A 20,997-nucleotide genomic window follows, 5' to 3' on the forward strand; every position below is an offset into this window, starting at 1 on the left:
GCGGGGTCCAAAAGGAAACTATGGGATATTAAGGTTCTCCTTTTAATAAAGAACCGGACCAACGCATTAGCACTTGGTGAACACATGAACTCCTCAAACTATGGTCATCACCGGGAGTGGTTCCGGTTATTGTCACTCCGGGGTTGCCGAATCATAACACATAGTAGGTAACTACAACTTGCCAGATCGGATCTAAAACACACATATATTGGTGACAACATAATAATTTCAGATCTGAAATCATGGCACTCGGGCCCTAGTGACAAGCATTAAGCATGGCAAAGTAGTAGCAACATCAATCTCAGAACATAGTGGATACTAGGGATCAATCCCCATCAAAACTAACTCGATTTCATGATAGATCTCATCTTACTCATCACCGCCCAGCGAGCCTACGAATAGATTACTCACGGACGACGAAGAGCTTCATGGAATTGGAGAGGGAAGAAGGTTGATGATGACGATGGCGACGATTTCCCCTCTCTGGAGCCCAAGACGGACTCCAGATCTGCCCTCCAGATGAAGAACAGGTTGTGGCGGCGCCTCTGTATCGCAAACGCGACGAAATCTTCTCTTTTTATTTTTTCTGGGACGAAAGGGAACTTATAGAGCTGGAATTGGGGGCGGCAGAGCCGTGTGGGCCCCACAAGCTTGCCCACCGCCACCAGGGGGTGGCGGAGGCAGGGCTTGTGGCCCACTGGCCCACCCCCTCAGGTGGATCTTCGTGTAGGTATTTTTCATATTTTCCATAAATGATCTCCGTAAACTTTCAGGACGTTTGCAGAACTTTGATTTCTGTACAAAAATAACACCAAGGCAATTCTGCTGAAAACAGCGTGAGTCCAGGTTAGTTCCATTCAAGTCATACAAATTAGAGTCCAAAACAAGGGCAAAAGAGTTTGGAAAAGTAGATACGATGGAGACGTATCAGTATGTTCTTCAAAGGATGTTCTGCAGGATAACATCTCTGCTTCAATAAGCCACTTAGAACATATTAAGATGTATATCAACCTGCCATGCAGTTTAGGAAAGTATTGCATTTTCATTGAGTGGTATTATTAATGATAAGGATACTTTCCTCTCAGTTGACCAACAGCTTGTCTTCCACATCTAATTCACGGGATCTCCGATCACAAAGAATAGGTTACCACTGTCAACAACTCAAAATGTGGGTCTCATACCCATCTCCCTCGATGCATTTTCTATCACATTACGTGATAGACCCTTAGTAAAAGGATCTGCCAATTTTTTAGATGTTTGGATATAATCCAATGCAATAACTTCGGAGTTTCTCATTTTCCTGACATATTTTAACCTTCTCTGAATGTGTCTTGATGACTTCATGTTATCCTTTGAGCTGCTTACTTTCGTGATCACAGTTTGATTGTCGCAGTTCATAAGGATACCCGGTACAAGTTTCTCGACAACCGGCAAGTCACTCAAGAACCGGCGAAACCAATCTGCTTCGACCGTAGTTGTATCTAGTGTTGTGAGTTCTGCTTCCATTGTTGACCTTGTTAAGATCGTTTGCTTGCAAGACTTCCAAGAAACAGCGCCACCTCCATGAGTGAATACATATCCGCTCGTGGCCTTTATCTCATCAGCATCAGAGATCCAGTTTGAATCACTATACCCTTCAAGCACCTTTGGGTGTCCAGTATAGTGAATTCCATAATTTGCACTGCCTTTCAAATGATGCAAAACTCTCTCTAGAGCTTTCCAATGCACATCTCCTGGTTTTGAGACAAACCGACTCAGTTTGCTAACAGCAAAAGAGATGTCAGGTCTTGTAGCACTGGCTAAGTACATAAGCGAGCCAATAATCTGAGAATATTTCAATTGGTCTCTAGCAATTCTTCGATTCTTTCGAAGCAGCACGCTCGCATCATATGGTGTGGGAGAGGAATTGCAGTCACTATACCCAAAGAGACTCAAGATCTTTTCCACATAGTGAGATTGAAGCAACGTAATCCCACCATCTTCGTCTCTTAACAACTTGATGTTCAGAATGACATCAGCCACTCCTAAATCCTTCATCTCAAAACAGTGAGATAGGAAATCCTTGACCTCTTTAATAACATTCTGATTTGTTCCAAAAATCAGTATGTCATCAACATACAAGCAAAGGATAACTCCCTCACCCCCACCATGGCGATAGTACAACAAAGCCTGCAGTTGTGAGAGTTCTTTGAAACTTCTCATGCCACTGCTTGGGTGCTTGCTTAAGTCCATATAAAGACTTCAGCAACTTGCATACTTTCCCTTCCTGACCATCTACTACAAACCCATCTGGTTGTTCCATGTAAATTTCCTCATCCAACTCTCCATTTAGGAAAGCAGTCTTAACATCCATTTGATGAACGAGAAGACCATGTGAGGCGGCTAGTGAAAGTAGTACTCGAATAGTGGTCAGTCGAGCCACGGGTGAGTAAGTATCAAAGAAGTCTTCACCTTCCCTTTGGGTATAACCCTTAGCCACGAGCCATGCCTTGTACTTTTCGATAGTACCATCAGGCCTAAGCTTCTTCTTGAATACCCATTTGCATCTTATAGGTTTGCACCCATAAGGACGATCCGTGATGTCCCAAGTTTCATTTGCCAATATGGAATCCATCTCACTACGGAATGCTTCCTTCCAGTAGTCAGCATCTTCAGACGCATAGGCCTCTGAAATAGAACTAGGAGTGTCATCTATGAGATACACAAGAAAATCATCACCAAAGGACTTTGGAGTCCTCTGTCTCTTGCTCCTGGTAGGAACTTCATTGTTCTCCTCCACAATATTTTCAAAGTGTTCCATCGAAATGATAGGTTCAGTAATTGTGATTAATTCATGGTTTGATGAATTCGGCATCTCCTGATTAGATGAGGTAACTATATCCTTCGTGGGAAAGATATCTTCGAAGAAAGCCGCATCATTCGACTCCATGATTGTACTGACATGCATGTCAGATACCTCAGATTTTACAACCAAGAATCTATATCCAATGCTATGAAAAGCATATCCCAGAAAAACACAATCCACAGTTTTTGGTCCTAGCTTGCGCTTCTTTGGGATTGGCACATTGACTTTCGCCAAACAACCCCAGGTTCATAGATAAGAGAGTTTTAGCCTTTTCTTTTCCCATTCCTCGAATGGAGTTATCTCTTTGTTCTTTGTGGGAACTTGATTCAGGACATGACATGCAGTCAATATTGCCTCCCCCCACCATGCCTTGGAGAGACCCGATGTATCTAACATGGCATTAACCAAATCAGTTACAGTACGGTGCTTTCTTTCGGCTATCTCATTTGATTGAAGTGAATAGGGAGGCGTCTTCTCATGGATTATACCATGTTCCGCATCGAAAGAATAAAATTCATTTCAGAAATACTCTCCACCATGATCGGACCTCAGCCTCTTGATTTTTCGATCAAGTTGGTTTTCTGCTTCAGCTTTATAGATCTTGAAAAAGTTCAAAGCCTCATCGTTAGATTTCAGAAGATACACTCGGCAGTATCTAGTGGAGTCATCAATTAGTGTCATGAAATATTTCTTTCCATCTTTTGTCAAAATGCCATTCATTTCACATAGATCTGAATGTATGAGCTCTAGTGGTGCTAGATTTCTCATTTCGGCAGTCGTGTGAGACTTACGAGGTTGTTTGACTTGCACACAAACTTGACACTTAGATCCCTTGACGGTGTTAAAGCTAGGGATTAAGTTCAATTTGACTAGTCGCGACATGCAACCAAAATTAACATGACAAAGATGTGAATTCCACACATTTGATTCACTATTGTTGTAAACATGATTAACAACTTTATTGCAAACGTCTGCCAAGGATAAACGGAACAGGCCTCCTGACTCGTATCCCTTACCAACAAAAGTTCCATACTTGGATATTACAAATTTATTAGACTCAAAGACAAGCTTGTAGCCATCTCTACACAAAAGAGATCCACTAACAAGATTTTTATTGACGGAGGGGACATGATGCACGTTCTTCAGCCGCGCGACCTTTCCTGAAGTAAACTTCAGATGGACCGTGCCAACACCACGAACAGAAGCAGGTGAACCGTTGCCCATCAGGACGGTGGAAGTCCCTGCGGACTGATAAGATGAAAACATGGAAATATCACCGCATATATGCACATTAGCACCCGTGTCAATCAACCAATCAGGAAAATGACATACTGAAAGAATAGTGGGTAATATACCATACCCAACATCCTCAACATCAGTGTGAGCAACGACGACATTGGCAGACTTGCCGCCTTTCCCATGTTGACGCTTGTCATACGATTAGGGTAGTTAGGTGCCCAATGATCAGGATCTCCGCACACATGACAAACACCTTTCTTCTTGTCATTCTTCTTCTTGAAGTTGGTGTGTTGTACAGCCTTGTTCTTCCCATCGAACTTTGCTTTACCATCAAACTTGCCCTTGTTCTTGAAATTGTGGGGATGGAAGTTTTTCTTCTGTACCAGATTGGCACTAGAACCTCCCTCAATAGCTCGAGCACGTGAGTCTTTTGCTCTCGCCTTTTCTTCCACATCAAGAGTACCTATGAGATCCGGAACGGAAAACTCCTATCTCTTATGCTTCAGTAAGGTAGCAAAGTTCCTCCACGAAGGAGGAAGTTTAGTGATGATGCCTCCGGCAACAAACTTGTCCGGTAGCATGCAATTGAAGTGCTCAAGTTCTCTTGCAAATGACTGTATTTCGTGAGCTTGCTCAACCACGGAGCGCTCTTCAGTCATCTTGTAGTCATAGAATTGTTCCATGATGTACAGCTCAGTGCCAGCATCCGAGACCCCAAACTTGGTCTCGAGTGCATCCCACATATCTTTTCCATTATCAATTGACGCATAAGCATCAACTATGTTCTCACCAAGAACGCTCAAGAGAGCAGCCTTAAACAAGGTATCCATTTTCTAAAAAGCTAGCTCGTGTTGAGCATCATGATCTCGTTCAGGTTTGCCAAGAGTGGCGTCATAGCAGCTCATGGTTTGGAACCATAGAACAGCTCTCATGCGCCATCTCTTGTAGTGAACACCCTCAAACATAGGAGGTCTCATGGAGGCAGCAAAACCACTCGGGGTAAATTGCCTATAATAAGGTTTTTGGATTGTTGGAAATATGAGCAATTTACCATAGGATTTTATTAAAAGAAAAGCTAGGATAAACATAACCATCATAATAAAGACGGAAGAAGGCATGCAATATAGAGATGAGATGACAAAAGACATGTGCACGTATGATCTAGAAAAGAACATATGTGTAACCGTTCTATATAGACAAGGTATCATATGAAGTGATGAGCAGAAACGGAACATATCTAGAAGAGATACTATAGCAAAAGGTTGTGGTAGGAACTGAAAGAAGAAGAACATGAGTACGTACTGAGTTGTAGCAGCAGTAGGATTGGTGTTGACGTTGTCGTTGGCCATGTTACCAGAGAGGTGGTCGACGTCGGGGAAGTAGTCGTCGTCCGGGAAGAAATCGTCGGTGTCCGTGAAGGAAGCCAGTAGTCGCGCTGAGCGCTCCCCAAAAAACTTATCGCCCTTCTCCCGTACAGGACTCGAAGTGATGGAGTTTCGGAGGCCTATTGTCCCGACGAACGGTGCACGCCGCAAGACGGGATGGGGAAGAACGTAGCAGCAGCACAGAGAAAGGAACCGGTGGCGAGTGGGAACTTCTGATGCGTCGTCTCTGGAGAGGAGTGACCTTTTTTTATAGGCGCAGGAGAAGGAGGCGAGAGGCCAGCGACGGGATATGAAACGAACAGACAGCAGCGACGAAACTGCAGCGTTCGCTTTCATTATCCACTAGCAAAAACGTTCAACTTCTCCGAGTGGACTTTCGTATACCAGTCGTGCGTGGCAAAAATTTAGTTCGGCTCATTCCCGCAACCCGCGTCGTGACAAGGCGGGCGGCGGAGGAGGAGCGCGCGTGTATGTCTCTCTTGTTCCCAAGCTCATACATATGTGGAAACATCCTCCCTTATAAGAAGGTCCAACTCCCACTAAACTAGCAATGTGGGACTAAACATTTCCACCTCTAGCCTTGCAGAAATGGGCTGCGTGGGCCTCTAGGATTTATTAGGAATTTTTTGAAATCATATATATTGGACTAGCCCATATTTGAACAAAATTCCAGCAGTTAATCCTAATTGTTTACATGACAGATTGACATTAAAGCTACAGATGATTCGGTTCCAATCAAAACTAAAACAAACACGGATAAAAATTACTAATATACTACAAAAACCATAATCAACAAGTCCTTTTTTAATAATAACTATGGTCAATAAGTCGATGGTGAGGATAAGCTAGAAGAAAAAGTTAAGACAAAGAAACCATTAGGTAGATAGATGAGTGAGCTATTCCACCTTTGACCATGGAGATTGGCCCGCGATATATGCTACCGTCCACAAAAACCAAAAATAAGCTAATCAATGTTGCTTTAAAAATCAAGCTAATACAAAAAAAAAAACAAGAATATGTATACTCGCCGTACTTCAGGACATGTTCATTCGAGTTAATTGCAGAGAACTATTACACTTCATCATATTATGACGAATTAGTATCATTAACCATGTTTGCCACAAGTCACTATCACTCCAGACTCACAACAATATAAAGTATAAACATGTATTAACCGTGTATCTGGCCGCGTGTGCCCATCTGTCAGGTGACACGCTGGCCAACCGACATGTGACGTTCTGCTGACTAGGACGAGGTTGACGCGGTCGGTCTTAGCGGGCTCGGTTGAACCGAGTCGAATCCCCACCGAACCCTTGTTCTCGCTCTCCCCTCTCCTCTCCCTCTCCTCTCTGTCCGCGGCTCTCAGGTGATGGATGCGGCGACTTCCGACGACGGTGATGATGGATGTAGCAGCGACGGGGGTGTGGGCGGCTACAGAGACCTTTCCAGTCTCGGGAACGATGGCCACATTAGTCTAGTCAGCTTTAATTCTTTCTACTACACCAGCGACAAGGAAGAGGGGGAGGAGTCGCCCCTGTCAATGTTGCTCCATGGACAGGGGTGACTCCTCCTCTTTCTTGTCCATGGAGCAGCGAGCCGCTAACGTTGGGTGAATTCATCACAAACGCTGACATGCACGTATTATCCATGCAAACAACATTGATAAATTCATTATAAATGGTTTATAATTGACGGACACACCATACCGTTGAAAGAGTAACATTGAAAAAATTAAAATAAATTTTAAAAAATGTAATCACTCATGCTAAAGCTAGCACTTGAATTCGAATGGACATATTTCACTACGAGACCTAGCCATGTGAGTTGTGCTCGCAATTTTGACCAAAACGTTATGTGACTATTTGGGCCTACACTAAAAAAACATTGTGTAAAAAAAACCTACAAACTTTTTTATTTTATTCTATTAAAATGTTTATTTTGCTGAAATATATATTTTTTATGGAGAAATATTTTATTTTAGTTTAACAGAAAAATATCTTATCAGGGTGAGGGTGGCACCCAAACTCTTATCTCCTTTTGCCCGTACCTTTCTTGCATCTTCCTCCTCGGGTCCTGGCCTCTACCAATCCAACCCAGCACGGCCTCTGCATCGCCTGCCGCCGTCGCCGTCCCCCCTCCCCACGCCCCACCCGTCATCACCCCTCAAGGCCCCAACCCAAATACCCAAGGCCTCTCACGCGCGTCGCCGCCATCGCCGTTCCCGATCTTGGCATCGCGAGATCGCGTTCCTGCTGTCTTCGGTCATTGGGGTTTGAGGTACGAGATTGGTTTCATCCAGTGATTAGCTAAACCTCGCTGGCCTCCAGAATTTCTGGGTGCGCCGGTGCACACCCGGCAGATCCGCCCCTGCTCTTACGATTGGGTTTGGTGGCTGTCCATGTCTTGCAGCCATGATCCTGCCCATAGAAAAGGGTTCCTGTGTAGACTAGTCAAAACCACCCTTTTGACATGTCTTTATACTTTTATGGCCATATAATTGAAGCAAATAAGTACAGTACCTTTTGTTTCTCTAGTTTGTGGATTACCTTTTAGATTTGGTCCTTTGGCTCCATATCATCCTCGTATCTGGGTGTTTGTACCTTCAAATCAGAGAGATGTCTATGGAGGTGCTTCACTTACCAATTCAGTTCACGCTTTATGAATCATCTACTCCCTCTGTTCACAAATGTAAGATGTTTTGGATATTTCAATATGGACTTCATACGGACTGAAATGAGTTAAAAACACACTAAACTGCGCCTATATATATCCGAATCAGGGAAAAAGTTATAGCATCTTATACTATTTGTGAACAGAGGTAGTATTTGTTATAGATGTCTGTTTGATGTTTTATCCTAGTTTCATGTTATGTGTCAGAAGCTTACTTGGATGAAAATGGAATCAAGGAACTTGATTTGCATTTACCTCTCATGTGTTTCAGCTTGGAATATAGAATAGTTGCTTAGAGTCAACAAGCTATCTTTTCCTTTGCACAAAGTCTTTGGCCTAATTTTTCTTTCCTTGATGAAGTGCTGATATTTTGTGCTCATGGGATGCCCATTAATACCATGGTAGCTGGTTTGAATTATCTTGCATCCTAAAATTGTATGTTCGTTGTTCAATCAGTAAAATGTGTAGATGATACTGCAGCCCTGCCATTGCATACATGCAGATCAGATGTCTCTTGTTAGCCTCCCTTGTTTGTTGTGCTAGATGTGCTCTCAGAGATGAATAAATATGATATGCTTAATCATGATTCTGTGTGGTTTCCTGTTATGGGCCAACCCTTCCCATGAATGATTAGATGCAACAGGGACTTATGCTACTATTCACCATAACCCATTGTGTAGTATGGTGCCTGTTGTCTGATAACACATGACCTGTTTCTTTTAGTACTCCGTATAACTTAAGTGTGAAGCTCACGTTGTATGTTTGATTACCTCATCAGTTAGTACTGAAAAAAATAGTGCTGTTATGAGTGTTCCTGCTCTATGTAGCGATGTTATGACTGTTTAAAATGCCTGGAAGTTTTGTTGGGATTGATTGTTTGTTACTTTCTTTATGCCACGTCCTCACCGATATTTCTACTTTTTAATGCAAACCGCAAATGTTATTTTTTAGCACTACTAACTGACGGTATTGACCATGATAATAGTTGAAATGGAATATGATTTCTAATTAAGATTTTTCTAACTATTGTTCCTTCCATTGCAGTAGTAACTGGCAGTTTTAGCTAGACCATAATCATGAGTCTTGCTTGTCTCGTATGCCATGGTATGAACAGCCCCTCACACTCTCTTAGAAGCTACTCGGTGTCGAGTTCAGAGGAGGAGAACCGATGCGGAGCTGTTGTTTCCTGCTTAACTCGGAGAGCAACGCCGGCTGGATCTGCTAGTGTTGGGACATCAAAAGTGACCCCCTTTCCATCCATGGCGGCTGGCCAAGGCACCGAGGGCACTCCTCGCCTTCAACGAAGCCGTGCTGTGTCCAGGGACCTTGTCAGAGACTGGAACTTTGATGAAGCCATCGTCGCAAACTAGATTACGCATCAGCTGTTCGCAGATCGATTCTGCACTTATTCAGGAGGAGACTCCCATCAATTTGGTGTACATTTTTTGCTAGTATGCACCTCGAAGTCTTATGTCTATCAGTACTTATTCAGTTTTACTCTATCAGTCTATGCTCAAGAGTGATGGCACTTCTCATGAGCAGTGTGGCTTGGTAATATATATGAAGGCCAACCTGTGTAGTTAGAATAAATTTTGGGTTATTTTTCCTATTTTGTACTTCCTGTATATTACTATGAAATATCTAATTTCGTATAATTACTGGGAAAATGGCCACCGGAATTTTCATGTATTGCCGTGGGCATTTTATTGCCACGTGATAACGCTGCAGTGGTCAATTTTATCGGCTATTTCTCTCATGCATAAAACATGCCTAAAAATTCATCACCATGATATATTTTTGTTGATAAAATGCTGAAAAGCGGGATGGTAAGTAAGTATGATTTTAATAAATAATTACAAGGTCTTTTTCATCCAAATCAATGACATCAATTATTTCCCATCCCAGGCTGTCAAAACAACATATTATTTTCATTTCTGACTTGCAGGTAAAGACAATTACATTACACCAAATGAAAAGATTGGAACAAAACAAATCCTTCGCAAGTTTGCAACCAAACAAAAAAGGTGAACTAACTGTTGCACAACAATGGCATGTTTTCATATTCTCCCGATGGACATGCTTTTAATATGACGGTGCAGCATTGCTGGTGAAAATGCCTTCAGCACGCCGTTTTCATTGAACCGCAGCAGGGGCCTTGAGCAGAGTCATTGCGTCTTTTATCTTCTCCATTGCAGATTGTAGTGTTGATAGTGCAGCGGCATATGAGATACGAACACCCGTGTCATCTCCAAATGCATCCCCAGGGACAAGCGCAACCTGTAATGCAAGAGAAAACACATAAGATACCCAAGTACTCACCGATCTTGTTTATGTCAAGTGACGCACTTGAAATCAGTGTAACATTCACCTGTGCTTTCTCTAGCAGGAACATGCAGAGGGTCTCAGAGTCCTTGATAGTGCCAAAACCCTCTACCTCGGATCCATAGTAGGAGCTGAAGTCGATGAACAAATAAAAGGCACCCTGAAAATTGCAAAAATTAGCTACCTTCCTGATATAGATATATGTCACAGTCGCAACAGGCATCGTAGGCTTACCTGAGGTTCTGATATTTTGACTCCTGGCAGTTCCCTGAAACTTCTTACAAGGTAGTCCCGGCGCTCCTGGAATGCTTTGACCATGGTCGAAACTGCTTCACCGCCGGCATAACCTAGGTTCAAGGCTGCAAGCCCTGCCTTCTGCGATATACTACTGGCACCAGATGTGTACTGTGACGTCAAACAACACACTATTATCAGGACAATTAAAGAAGAAAATCAAGACTGAACATCTGTGAGCCACATCATCAGGGCACTGTCATCACTGGAGATCAAAATGAGTTCTAAATTAGTCAAGATGGTGATACTGGTTCAAATGGTGTCTGCTGTTTAAACAATTTAGAGACTCAGGGTTACATTCTACTACCAGTGAATTGGGTAATTTCAAATAATTGAGTTCTTTAGAACATTTGGAAAGCCAGAAATGATCTCCTTTTCAATAGAAGAAAATGGAGTCCTATGCAGGTTCTTCATGCTACAAGAGTCATGCTTAATGCAGATTTGATGGAGAAAAAAGAGATCACATCTCATGAAAATGACAATACTAATCTTATTCCTTATTCCTTATATAAATATGCATGCTAAATTTGCAGGTGTCCGGGATTATGTGGATGCTTCCTTTAATCCTTTGGTGGCAAAGGATGAAGCCTCTTTCAGAGTTTACCTCAATAACAGTCACTAAGCATACCATATTCATTCAATCGGCTTCTACAAAAGTGCAATCTGTTTTGCAGGCAGAAGCAATGGCTCTATTACTTGCTGCATCAGCTGTCAAAGCATTAGGGTGGAGCATTGTTTCTTTTTATTCGGATTGCAGGACATTAGTGGAAGTAGCGGAAGCAAGGAATCTGCTGGAGAAAGTGGGACAATGGAAATCAGACCGGTGCTTGCTGATTTTTTCAACACTACTGCTGATCTCAACACCAGTGTCCATCATATTCCTAGATCTCAAGATGCTCTTGCCCATAATCTAGCAAAGAAAGCTTCCTCTACCAGAGCATCTCCTTCTTGCTCTTTTCTTTGCAGCAAGGGTTCTAGATGTAATATTAATATGGCTTTGAAAGCCATATCTTTTCTCCTTGGAAAACTCCTATCTGTACATTGCTTAGGCTGTTAATGAATAAAAGTTAGCCCTCTTTGAGGGCTTCGGGCTGCCACAAAAAAAAGGATATAAACACAAACTCATGATCTTTGGTGAGCTGAGCCTGCCTTTCCAACCATCACCGAAAAAGAAAGGGCGATAAGTAAATAGGGAATTAGGAAGTTGCAACGTTCTATAGCAGATATAATAGTAGCACAGAATGATTTAGATGAAAGAAAAGAAAGATGAATGCTCACCTGACTTTGGATCTTTCCACAGGCTGAGACAAAATGTTTAGGGGCAGCTAAATACCCAAGTCGCCAACCAGTCATAGCAAAAGCCTACAAAATTATATTCGGTAAATATTCAAGATATTTCAACTTTGAACTAGACCATGCATATTTAGAAATGAAATAATCGAATGAACATGGATGTCTTCAGTTATCAAGTCTTATTTGAAAGGACACCTTAAAATATACTCCATCCACTTCTTTTCGCCCCACTTTCAAGATAACTGACTAATACCTAATCTAACAGTATGTGGGCTATGTTCCAGAAAACTGGTATTATTGCATCAAAAAGAGAGAAGAAAAACAAAAAGACCTTGTTACCTTAGAAAACCCATTTACAGTTAGTGTTCTGTCATACATTCCAGGTAATGCGGCAAAGCTTGTGTGCTTAGCAGGATGATAGATAATATGCTCATAGATCTCATCAGAAAGAACCTACAAAATCATTAATCATATGAGACATCAACAATCCTGATGAACTGCTGACGCAGAAGATCTCAAATAAAATGAATGACATGCAAAAGGTCAAAGTGCATACCAGGAGCCTAGGATACTTCTTGACTATAGCAGCAATCTCCTCAAGCAGCTCCCTAGGATACACAGAGCCCGTTGGATTAGATGGAGAGCATAGAATCAAGAGCCTTGATTTTTCAGTGATCACAGAGGCAAGCGATTCTGGCTTTAGCAGGAAACTGTCTGATATGCTTGTCGGGAGGATCACTGGTGTTGCACCAGCCAACCTAGCCATTTCAGGATAGCTGACCCAGAATGGCGCTGGTATCAAAACCTAAAATAAGATAATACTCAACATTTTCAAAGAACGGGATGCAAATCATTGCAGTGCTAAGAATACTAAGATGATATAATTATAAGGCTTGTTTATACCAGATTAAGCTATAAATATCTGCAGTTCAAATATACAAGCAATCAGTTAGTCTTGTAGCTAAGGATATTTTCTAAATTAAAAGGCGAGTTTTTTTAGATAATGGAAGAGTAGCGTCCCCTGGCCCCTGCATTCCAAGATACACATAGCCCAAAATTATTGCAAAGTCATTACAATCTCAAGGCACCAAAAAGAAGCGACAAGCTACATACAGTGTGAAAAATCATAAATTTATAACAGTACACATTTAGTGATGCCATTGTCAGCCATACATAAAAATACTACTGTATTACAATAGGAAGAGCATTTCATCCAAATGGCCGAGTAGAGAGATAGGGTCATAAAGAAAATGAGACAGGGTAATGATAAGCTATGAAAGACCCAAGCAATATTTGCAGTTTATCAAAAAAGAATGAAGCATTCCGCAAACTTTTAAGGACTAGAACAAGAAAATGACTAGAGGATAAGCACTTTGTGCTACAATATTCATGGTATTACTAAGCTAGTATGAAAAATATGTTTCTTGAAAAATTGCGGTGAACAGAGATGATGACTTTACCTCATCACCAGGTGAGCAAACAGCAAGAACAGCTTGTGTAATGCACTGCTTAGCTCCATTGCTCACTAGCACCTGATCTGGGCTGTATGTTAGACCATTCTCCTCTGCATATCAATAACCGAAGAAGAATGAAGTCAATCAGGCTACTTATCCAATCTGAATGTTCTGCAAACGAGAAATTCATCCGCGCGCTCGCACCCTGAAGCTTGTTGCAGATGGCTTTCCTCAGCTCCATAGTCCCGGCATTAGGTGTGTACCTTGTAAAGCCATCCCTGATTGCATTCATCCCAGCCTGGGAAAAAAACAAAATTCAGACGTTGAATCCGATTTGCTACAACAGCAACAGCTCGCGTGCCTGCAGAATGCATTACTCTGAAGTCTGCTATTTTCAGTGCTATACGAAGGGAAACCTGAAGCAAGCTAAAAAAACAATACTATTTTTTGCCGCTCAATACAGCTAAACTGGCTGGCAATCTGACAGCTATCATCAGCCATCCAGATCGTGTCACCAAGATCCGAACCATTCCCCGATCCAGGCACCAGGAACGGAGAACGGCTCCTGAATTTCCTTTCCTCCCCCTTTTCCCACTGCAAAGAGAACAACCAGGAACGGCGATCACCTCGGCGATCGCCGCCGGCGTGTCGAAGTCGGGCTCCCCAGCGGCGAGTCCAATGACGGGCACCCCGGCCTGCCGCAGCGCGCTGGCCTGGTCGGTGATGGCCATGGTCTTGGACGGCCGCAGCGCGCTGACCCGCGGGCTGATGGACGTGTCCACCGCCTCCGCCCTCACCGCCGCCATCCTGGACTTCCTCGAGGGCTGCCGCCTCTCCCGCGACGCCCTGCGACCAAAGAAGCAGGCGGAATCTTGAGCGACGGGAGTGGGCAGATGAATCGAGATAGGCGGAGGTGCGGAGAGGCCGCCGCGACTCACCTGGAGAAGGAGACGGAGCCTGTGCCCGTGGAGGGTTTGGTGGGGAGGGTGAAGGACGGGGAGGAGGAGGAGGAGGAAGGGGTGGAGACGGGTGAGAAGGCCATTGGAGCTGTTTACCTTGGTGGCGTGTGAAGTTGCAGGTCGAGGTTATATTTGGGCAGCCAGGGGATGGTGGGGGTGGTAGGTGGCCGGCGGCCGGGGTTTTGCACTTTGCAGGCTTGCTGCTGCCAAAAGATGGTTGTTGGCTGGACAACGTGATCGTCAATGACGCAGGTTTGTCTCAAGAAATGAAAACACAATGACGCAAATGATAAAATTTATGATAGTTTCATAAACTTAGTACAAAAGTAGCGCATTTAGGTATCGAGCGCAGGGGCGGAGACAGGGGCGACGAGCAGCCCCCCCCCCCCCCCCTATTCCTGATATGCGTAAGTATGTATGTATTTGCCCCCCTATCAGTGGCTATATCCAAATCCTGGCTCCGTCATTGATCGAGCGGAAACTTTTTTATGTAAATTTTAATAAGATTTCGTCATCATTTCCGACATGGGTAAAGATGAGAAAAATGAAGAAGCTACAATAGATGCGAGTACGGATTCCTCATTTTCTGCATTTCTAATAATATTTTATCATCATTTCCGACCTGTGTAAAGATGAGAAAATGTGGAGGCTATGGCAATTGTGACTATGAATCCATCATCTCTTGCATTTTTTCACATGTCGTAAATGGTCGTGACTTTTTGTGCAAACTTGAATGTGTAACTTTCTACCGAGTACCTATATGCATGAATTTATTTGCATGATTTAAAAACTAACCAAAAGAATCCACTATGTGTTAAAGCTGCGTTCGTACTTACTCCACCTAGGTTCTCAAATTTTGGACTAGATCGATATTGGGTTTTTTTATGATTTCATGGTCATATGCTACGTTCATAGTTTGGGCCTTGTCCATCACATCATTCCACATCATTCTCCTAATGATGTGATCTCGTTATCAAATGACAACTCATGTCTATGGCGAGAAAATCTTGACCATCTTTGATCAACAAGCTAGTCCTATAGAGACTCACTAGGGATAATGTGTTTCTATGTATCCACACATGTATTTGAGTTTTCAATCAATACAATTCTAGCATGAATAATAAACGATTATCATGAACAAGGAAATATAATAATAACAACCTTATTATTGCCTCTAGGTCATATTTCTAATAGTCTCCCACTTGCACTAGAGTCAATAATCTTGTTCACATCACTATGTGATTCACACCCAATGAGTTGTGGGGTTTATCATGTTTTGCTTGTGAGAGAGGTTTATAGTCAATGAGTTTGAACCTTTCAGATCCGTCTGTGTTTTACAAATCTCTATGTCATGTTGTAGATGCTGCTACCACGCTCCATTTGGAAATATTCCAAAGGAGTGCTCCAATATACGAATCCGGTCTGCTACTCAAAGTCACCCGGATTGGTGTCAAAGCTTGCATCGATGGTAGAGTATTCAACCCAAATTTGTTGATTCGACACAAGGGGAAGCAAAAGAATATTCTCGAGTATTAGCAGTTGAGTTGTCAATTCAACCACACCTGAAAGACTTAGTATCTGCAGCAAAGTTTTAGTAACAGAGTAGTGTGATAGAAACAGTAGCAACGGTAACAGTAGCAGTAGTGACAGCAGTAGCGGCAAAGTAACGTAGCAAGGACCAGTAGGAAAAGACTCGTAGGCATTGGATCGGTGATGGATAATTATGCCGGATGACATTCATCATGTGACAGTTATAACATGGGGAGATATGTAGCTAGCTCCAGTTCGTCAATGTAATGTAGGCATGCATTCCGTATATAGTCATACGTGCTTAAGGAAAAGAACTTGCATGACATCTATTGTCCATCCCTCCCGTGGCAGCGGGGTCCTAATGGAAACTACGGGGTATTAAGGTTCTCCTTTTAATAGAAAACCGGAATAAAGCATTAACACTTAGTGAATACATGAACTCCTCATACTATGGTCATCTTCGGGAGTGGTTCCGGCTATTGCCACTCCGGGGTTGCTGGGTCATAACACATAGTAGGCGACTACAACTTGCAAGATAGGATCAAGAACACACATATATTGACGAGAACATAATAGGTTCAGATATGAAATCATGGCACTCGGGCCCTAGTGAGAAGCATTAAGCATGGCAAAGTAGTAGCAACATCAATCTCAGAACATAGTGGATACTAGGGATCAATCCCCATCAAAACTAACTCGATTACATGATAGATCTCATCCAACCCATTACCGTCCAGCCAACCTACGATGAGATTATTCACGAACGGTGAAGAGCATCATGGAATTGGCGATGAAGCAAGGTTGATGATGACGACGGTGACGATCTCCCCTCTCCGGAGCCCAGAACGGACTCCAGATCTGCCCTCCAGAGGAAGAACAGGTCGTAGCGGCGCCTCCGTATCGTAAAACGCGATGAACTCTCCTCCTTGATTTTTTTCCAGGCGAAAGGGACTAAATAGAGGTGGAGTTGGAGGCGGCGGAGCCCCGAGGGCCCCACAAGCCTGCTAGGCGCGGCCAGGGGGTACACGCCTCCTGGGCTTGTGGGCTCATCTCTCCACGTCTTCGGTTGATTCTTGCGCCGATATTTTTTATATATTCCACAAAGAATCCTCGTAAATTTCCAGGTCATTCCGAGAACTTCTATTTCTGCGCAAAAACAACACCTTGGCAATTCTGCTGAAAACAGCGTTAGTCTGGGTTAGTTCCATTCAAATCATGCAAATTAGAGTCCAAAACAAGGGCAAAAGAGTTTGGAAAAGTAGATACGACGGAGACGTATCAGCTACGGCAACCGGTAGGAGCCATAGGGTTGTCTTTTAACTAATGTTTGTGTTTGGGGATGCGTTTACTATATTGCTAGGTCGTAGCTTTAGTAGTAATAGCATAGATAGCACGACAACCTCGATGGCGACATACTGATGGAGATCATGGTGTGGCGCCGGTGACAAGAAGATCATGCCGGTGCTTTGGTGATGGAGATCAAGAAGCACAAGATGATGGCCATATCATGTCACTTATGAATTGCATGTGATGTTAATCCTTTTATGCACCTTATTTTGCTTAGAACGACGGTAGCATTATAAGGTGATCTCTCACTAAAATTTCAAGATGAAATTGTGTTCTCCCCGACTGTGCACCGTTGCGACAGTTCGTCGTTTCGAGACACCACGTGATGATCGGGTGTGATAGACTCAACGTTCACATACAACGGGTGCAAAACAGTTGCACACGCGGAACACTCGGGTTAAACTTGACGAGCCTAGCTTGTGCAGACATGGCCTCGGAACACATGAGACCGAAGGTCGAGCATGAATCGTATAGTTGATATGATTATCATAGAGATGCTTACCACTGAAACTATTCTCAACTCACGTGATGATCTGACTTGAGTTAGTGAATTTGGATCATGTACCACTCAAATGACTAGAGAGATGTACTTTTTGAGTGGGAGTTTATCAGTAATTTGATTAGTTAAACTCTACTTATCTTAAACATAGTCTAAGTCCACTTTGCAATATTTGTGTTGTAGATCAATGGCTCACGCAACAGTCACCCTGAATTTTAATACGTTCCTAGAGAAAGCTAAGTTGAAGGATGATGGAAGCAACTTTGTAGACTGGGCTCATAATCTTAAGTTGCTCCTGCAAGCTGGGAAGAAGGACTATGTCCTTAATGCTGCGCTAGGAGATGAACCACCCTCCACGGCTGACCAAGATGTTAAGAACACCTGGTTAATACGTAAGGAGGACTACTCAGTAGTTCAATGTGCAGTCTTGTATGGCTTAGAGCCGGGACTTCAGCGTCGCTTTGAGCGTCATGGAGCATTTGAGATGTTCCAGGAGTTGAAGTTTATCTTTCAGAAGAACGCCGGATCGAGAGGTATGAGACCTCCGATAAATTCTATGCTTGCAAAATGGAGGAGAATTCATGTGTCAGTGAACATGTGCTCAAAATGTCTGGATACTCAAACCGTCTAGCTGAACTCCCGCAAGAAGCTATCATTGACAGAATTCTTCAATCACTGCCACCTAGCTATAAGAGCTTTGTGTTGAACTATAACATGCAAGGGATGAACAAGTCACCGACGAGTTATTCGTGATGTTGAAATTCGCAGTGTCAGAACTCCGGGAAGAGCATCAAGTGTTCATGGTCAATAATACCACTAGTTTCAAGAGAAATGACAATGGAAGAAGGGTAACTCCAAGAAGAGCGGCAAGCCTATTGCCAATCCGACGAAGAAACCCAAGGCTGGGCCTAAGCCTGAAACAGAGTGTTACTATTGCAAGGGACTGGGTCACTGGAAGCGCAACTGCCCCAAGTATTTGGCTGATAAGAAGGCGGCCAAGGAAAAATCAGGTATATCCGATATACATGTTATTGATGTGTACTTAACAAACTCTCATAGTAGTGTCTGGGTATTCGATACCGGTTATGTTGCTCATATTTGCAACTCGAAGCAGGAACTGTGGAATAAACGAAGGCTGGCGAAGGATGAAGTGACGATGCGCGTGGGAAATGGTTCCAAGGTTGATGCAATCGTCGTCGGCACAGTTTCACTTCAGTTACCATCAGGATTAGTTATGAACTTAAACTTGTTATTTAGTGCCTGCGTTAAGCATGAACATTATATCTGGATCTTGTTTATTGTGAGACGGTTACTCGTTTAAGTGAGAGAATAATAGTTGTTCTATGAGTAATATCTTTTATGGTCAAGCACCCAATGTGAGAGGATTGTTGATATTGAATCTTGATAACGATGATACACATATACATAACATGGAGACCAAAAGATGTAGAGTTAACAATGATAGCGCCATGTTTTTGTGGCACTGCCGCTTAGGTCATATTGATGTAAAGCGCATGAAGAAACTCCATTCCGATGGGCTTTTGGAGTCACTTGATTTTGATTCACTTGACACGTGCGAACCATGCCTCATGGGCAAGATGACTAAGACTTCGTTCTCCAGAACAGTGGAGCATGCAAGTGACTTGTTGGAAATAATACATACCGACGTGTGTGGTCCGATGAGTGTGGAGGCACGCGGCGGATATCGTTATTTTCTCACCTTCACTGACGATTTGAGTAGGTATGGATATATCTGTTTGATGAAGCACAAGTCTGAAACGTTTGAGAAGTTCAAGCAATTTCAGAGTGAAGTTGAAAATCATCGTAACAAGAAGATCAAGTTCCTACGTTCTGATCGTGGGGGTGAATATCTGAGTTTCGAGTTTGGTGCTCACTTAATACAATGTGGAATTGTTTCATAGTTGACACCGCCTGGAACACCACAGCGTAATGGTGTGTCCGAATGTCGTAATCGTACTTTGTTAGAAATGGTGCGATCTATGATGTCTCTTACCGATTTGCCGTTATCATTTTGGGGTTATTCATTAGAGACAGTCGCATTCACTTTAAATAGGGCACCATCAAAATCCGTTGAGACGATACCATACGAATTGTGGTATGGAAAAAGACCGAAATTGCCGTTTCTTAAAGTTTGGGGATGTGATGCTTATGTCAAAAATCTTCAGCCTGAAAAGCTGGAACCCAAAGCGGAAAAGTGCGTCTTCATAGGTTACCCAAAAGAGACAGTTGGGTACACCTTCTATCTCAAATCCGAGGGCAAAGTGTTTGTTGCTAAGAACGGAGCTTTTCTTGAGAAGGAGTTTCTCTCAAAAGAATTGAGTGGGAGAAACATAGAACTTGATGAGGTTGTCGAACCTCTAGTCCCTCTAGATGGTGGCGCATGGCAAGGGGAAACTTCTCTCAAAGCGACGTCGGTTGAGGAGGAAGTTAATGATAATGACCATGAAACTTCGGATCAAGTTCCTATCGGACCTCGCAGGTCGACAAGATCACGTACTACTCTTGAGTGGTACGGTAATCTTGTCTTATCAATCATGTTGTTAGACAACAATGAACCTGTGAATTATGAAGAAGCAATGGTGAGCCCAGATTCCAACAAATGGCTGGAGGCCATGAAGTCCGAGATAGGATCTATGTATGAAAACAAAGTGTGTACTTTGGAAGTATTACCTGAAGGCCGAAAGGCTATTCAGAACAAATGGATCTTTAAGAAGAAGACGGACGCAGACGGTAATGTAACTGTTTATAAAGCTCGACTTGTGGCAAAGGGTTTTCACAAGTTCAAGGAGTTGACTACGATGAGACGTTCTCACCGGTAGCGATGCTTAAGTCCGTCCGAATCATGTTAGCAATAGCTGCATTTTTCGATTATGAAATCTGGCAGATGGATGTCAAAACGGCGTTTCTTAATGGTTTTCTTAAGGAAGAGTTGTATATGATGCAACCCGGAGGTTTTGTCGATCCAAAGAATGCTAACAAAGTATGCAAGCTCCAGTGATCCATTTATGGACTGGTGCAAGCATCTCGGAGTTGGAATAAGCGCTTTGATGAGGTGATCAAAGCATTTGGGTTTATACAAGTGGTTGGAGAATCTTGTATTTACAAGAAAGTGAGTGGGAGCTCTGTGGCATTTCTAATA

General features: G+C 42.9%; 2 protein-coding genes across 3 annotated transcripts; one reads left to right on the forward strand and one right to left on the reverse strand.

Annotated features, from left to right (window-relative positions):
• The first annotated feature begins 7,453 nt into the window (after positions 1 to 7,453).
• On the forward strand, positions 7,454 to 9,806 carry LOC123446466. Of its 2 annotated transcripts, none has more exons than XM_045123057.1 (2): positions 7,454 to 7,746; positions 9,184 to 9,806. In XM_045123057.1, exon 2 carries the CDS (start codon positions 9,216 to 9,218, stop codon positions 9,507 to 9,509), a length of 294 nt encoding a protein of 97 aa, XP_044978992.1. In that variant the 5' UTR covers positions 7,454 to 7,746; positions 9,184 to 9,215; the 3' UTR covers positions 9,510 to 9,806. The 2 variants fall into 2 exon arrangements, with proteins under 2 accessions (XP_044978992.1, XP_044978997.1); XM_045123062.1 differs by having other exon boundaries at positions 7,512 to 7,746; positions 9,187 to 9,806.
• Positions 9,807 to 10,002: 196 nt separating this feature from the next.
• On the reverse strand, positions 10,003 to 14,608 carry LOC123446456 (bifunctional aspartate aminotransferase and glutamate/aspartate-prephenate aminotransferase). The gene is made up of 10 exons (XM_045123052.1): positions 14,441 to 14,608; positions 14,129 to 14,348; positions 13,707 to 13,800; positions 13,509 to 13,612; positions 12,605 to 12,853; positions 12,388 to 12,501; positions 12,034 to 12,117; positions 10,696 to 10,866; positions 10,508 to 10,621; positions 10,003 to 10,416 (listed from the first exon to the last, which is right to left on the reverse strand). The coding sequence occupies exons 1-10, from the start codon at positions 14,542 to 14,544 to the stop codon at positions 10,273 to 10,275; spliced, it is 1,398 nt and encodes a 465-aa protein (XP_044978987.1). The 5' UTR covers positions 14,545 to 14,608; the 3' UTR covers positions 10,003 to 10,272.
• Positions 14,609 to 20,997: the final 6,389 nt, after the last annotated feature.

Source organism: Hordeum vulgare, chromosome 1H (assembly GCF_904849725.1).
Source record: "Hordeum vulgare subsp. vulgare chromosome 1H, MorexV3_pseudomolecules_assembly, whole genome shotgun sequence".
NCBI lineage: Eukaryota > Viridiplantae > Streptophyta > Magnoliopsida > Poales > Poaceae > Hordeum > Hordeum vulgare.

Bases quoted from the DNA above. Each gene is read 5' to 3' on its own strand.
- LOC123446456 (XM_045123052.1), bottom strand. From the start codon at position 14,544: ATGGCCTTCTCACCCGTCTCCACCCCTTCCTCCTCCTCCTCCTCCCCG. The intron at 12,854-13,508 runs GTAAAGTCATCA...ATCTTATTTTAG, and splicing joins TTTGCTCACCTGGTGATGAG to GTTTTGATACCAGCGCCATT. The intron at 10,867-12,033 runs GTGAGCATTCAT...TTGACGTCACAG, and splicing joins GTGGAAAGATCCAAAGTCAG to TACACATCTGGTGCCAGTAG.
- LOC123446466 (XM_045123057.1), top strand. From the start codon at position 9,216: ATGAGTCTTGCTTGTCTCGTATGCCATGGTATGAACAGCCCCTCACAC.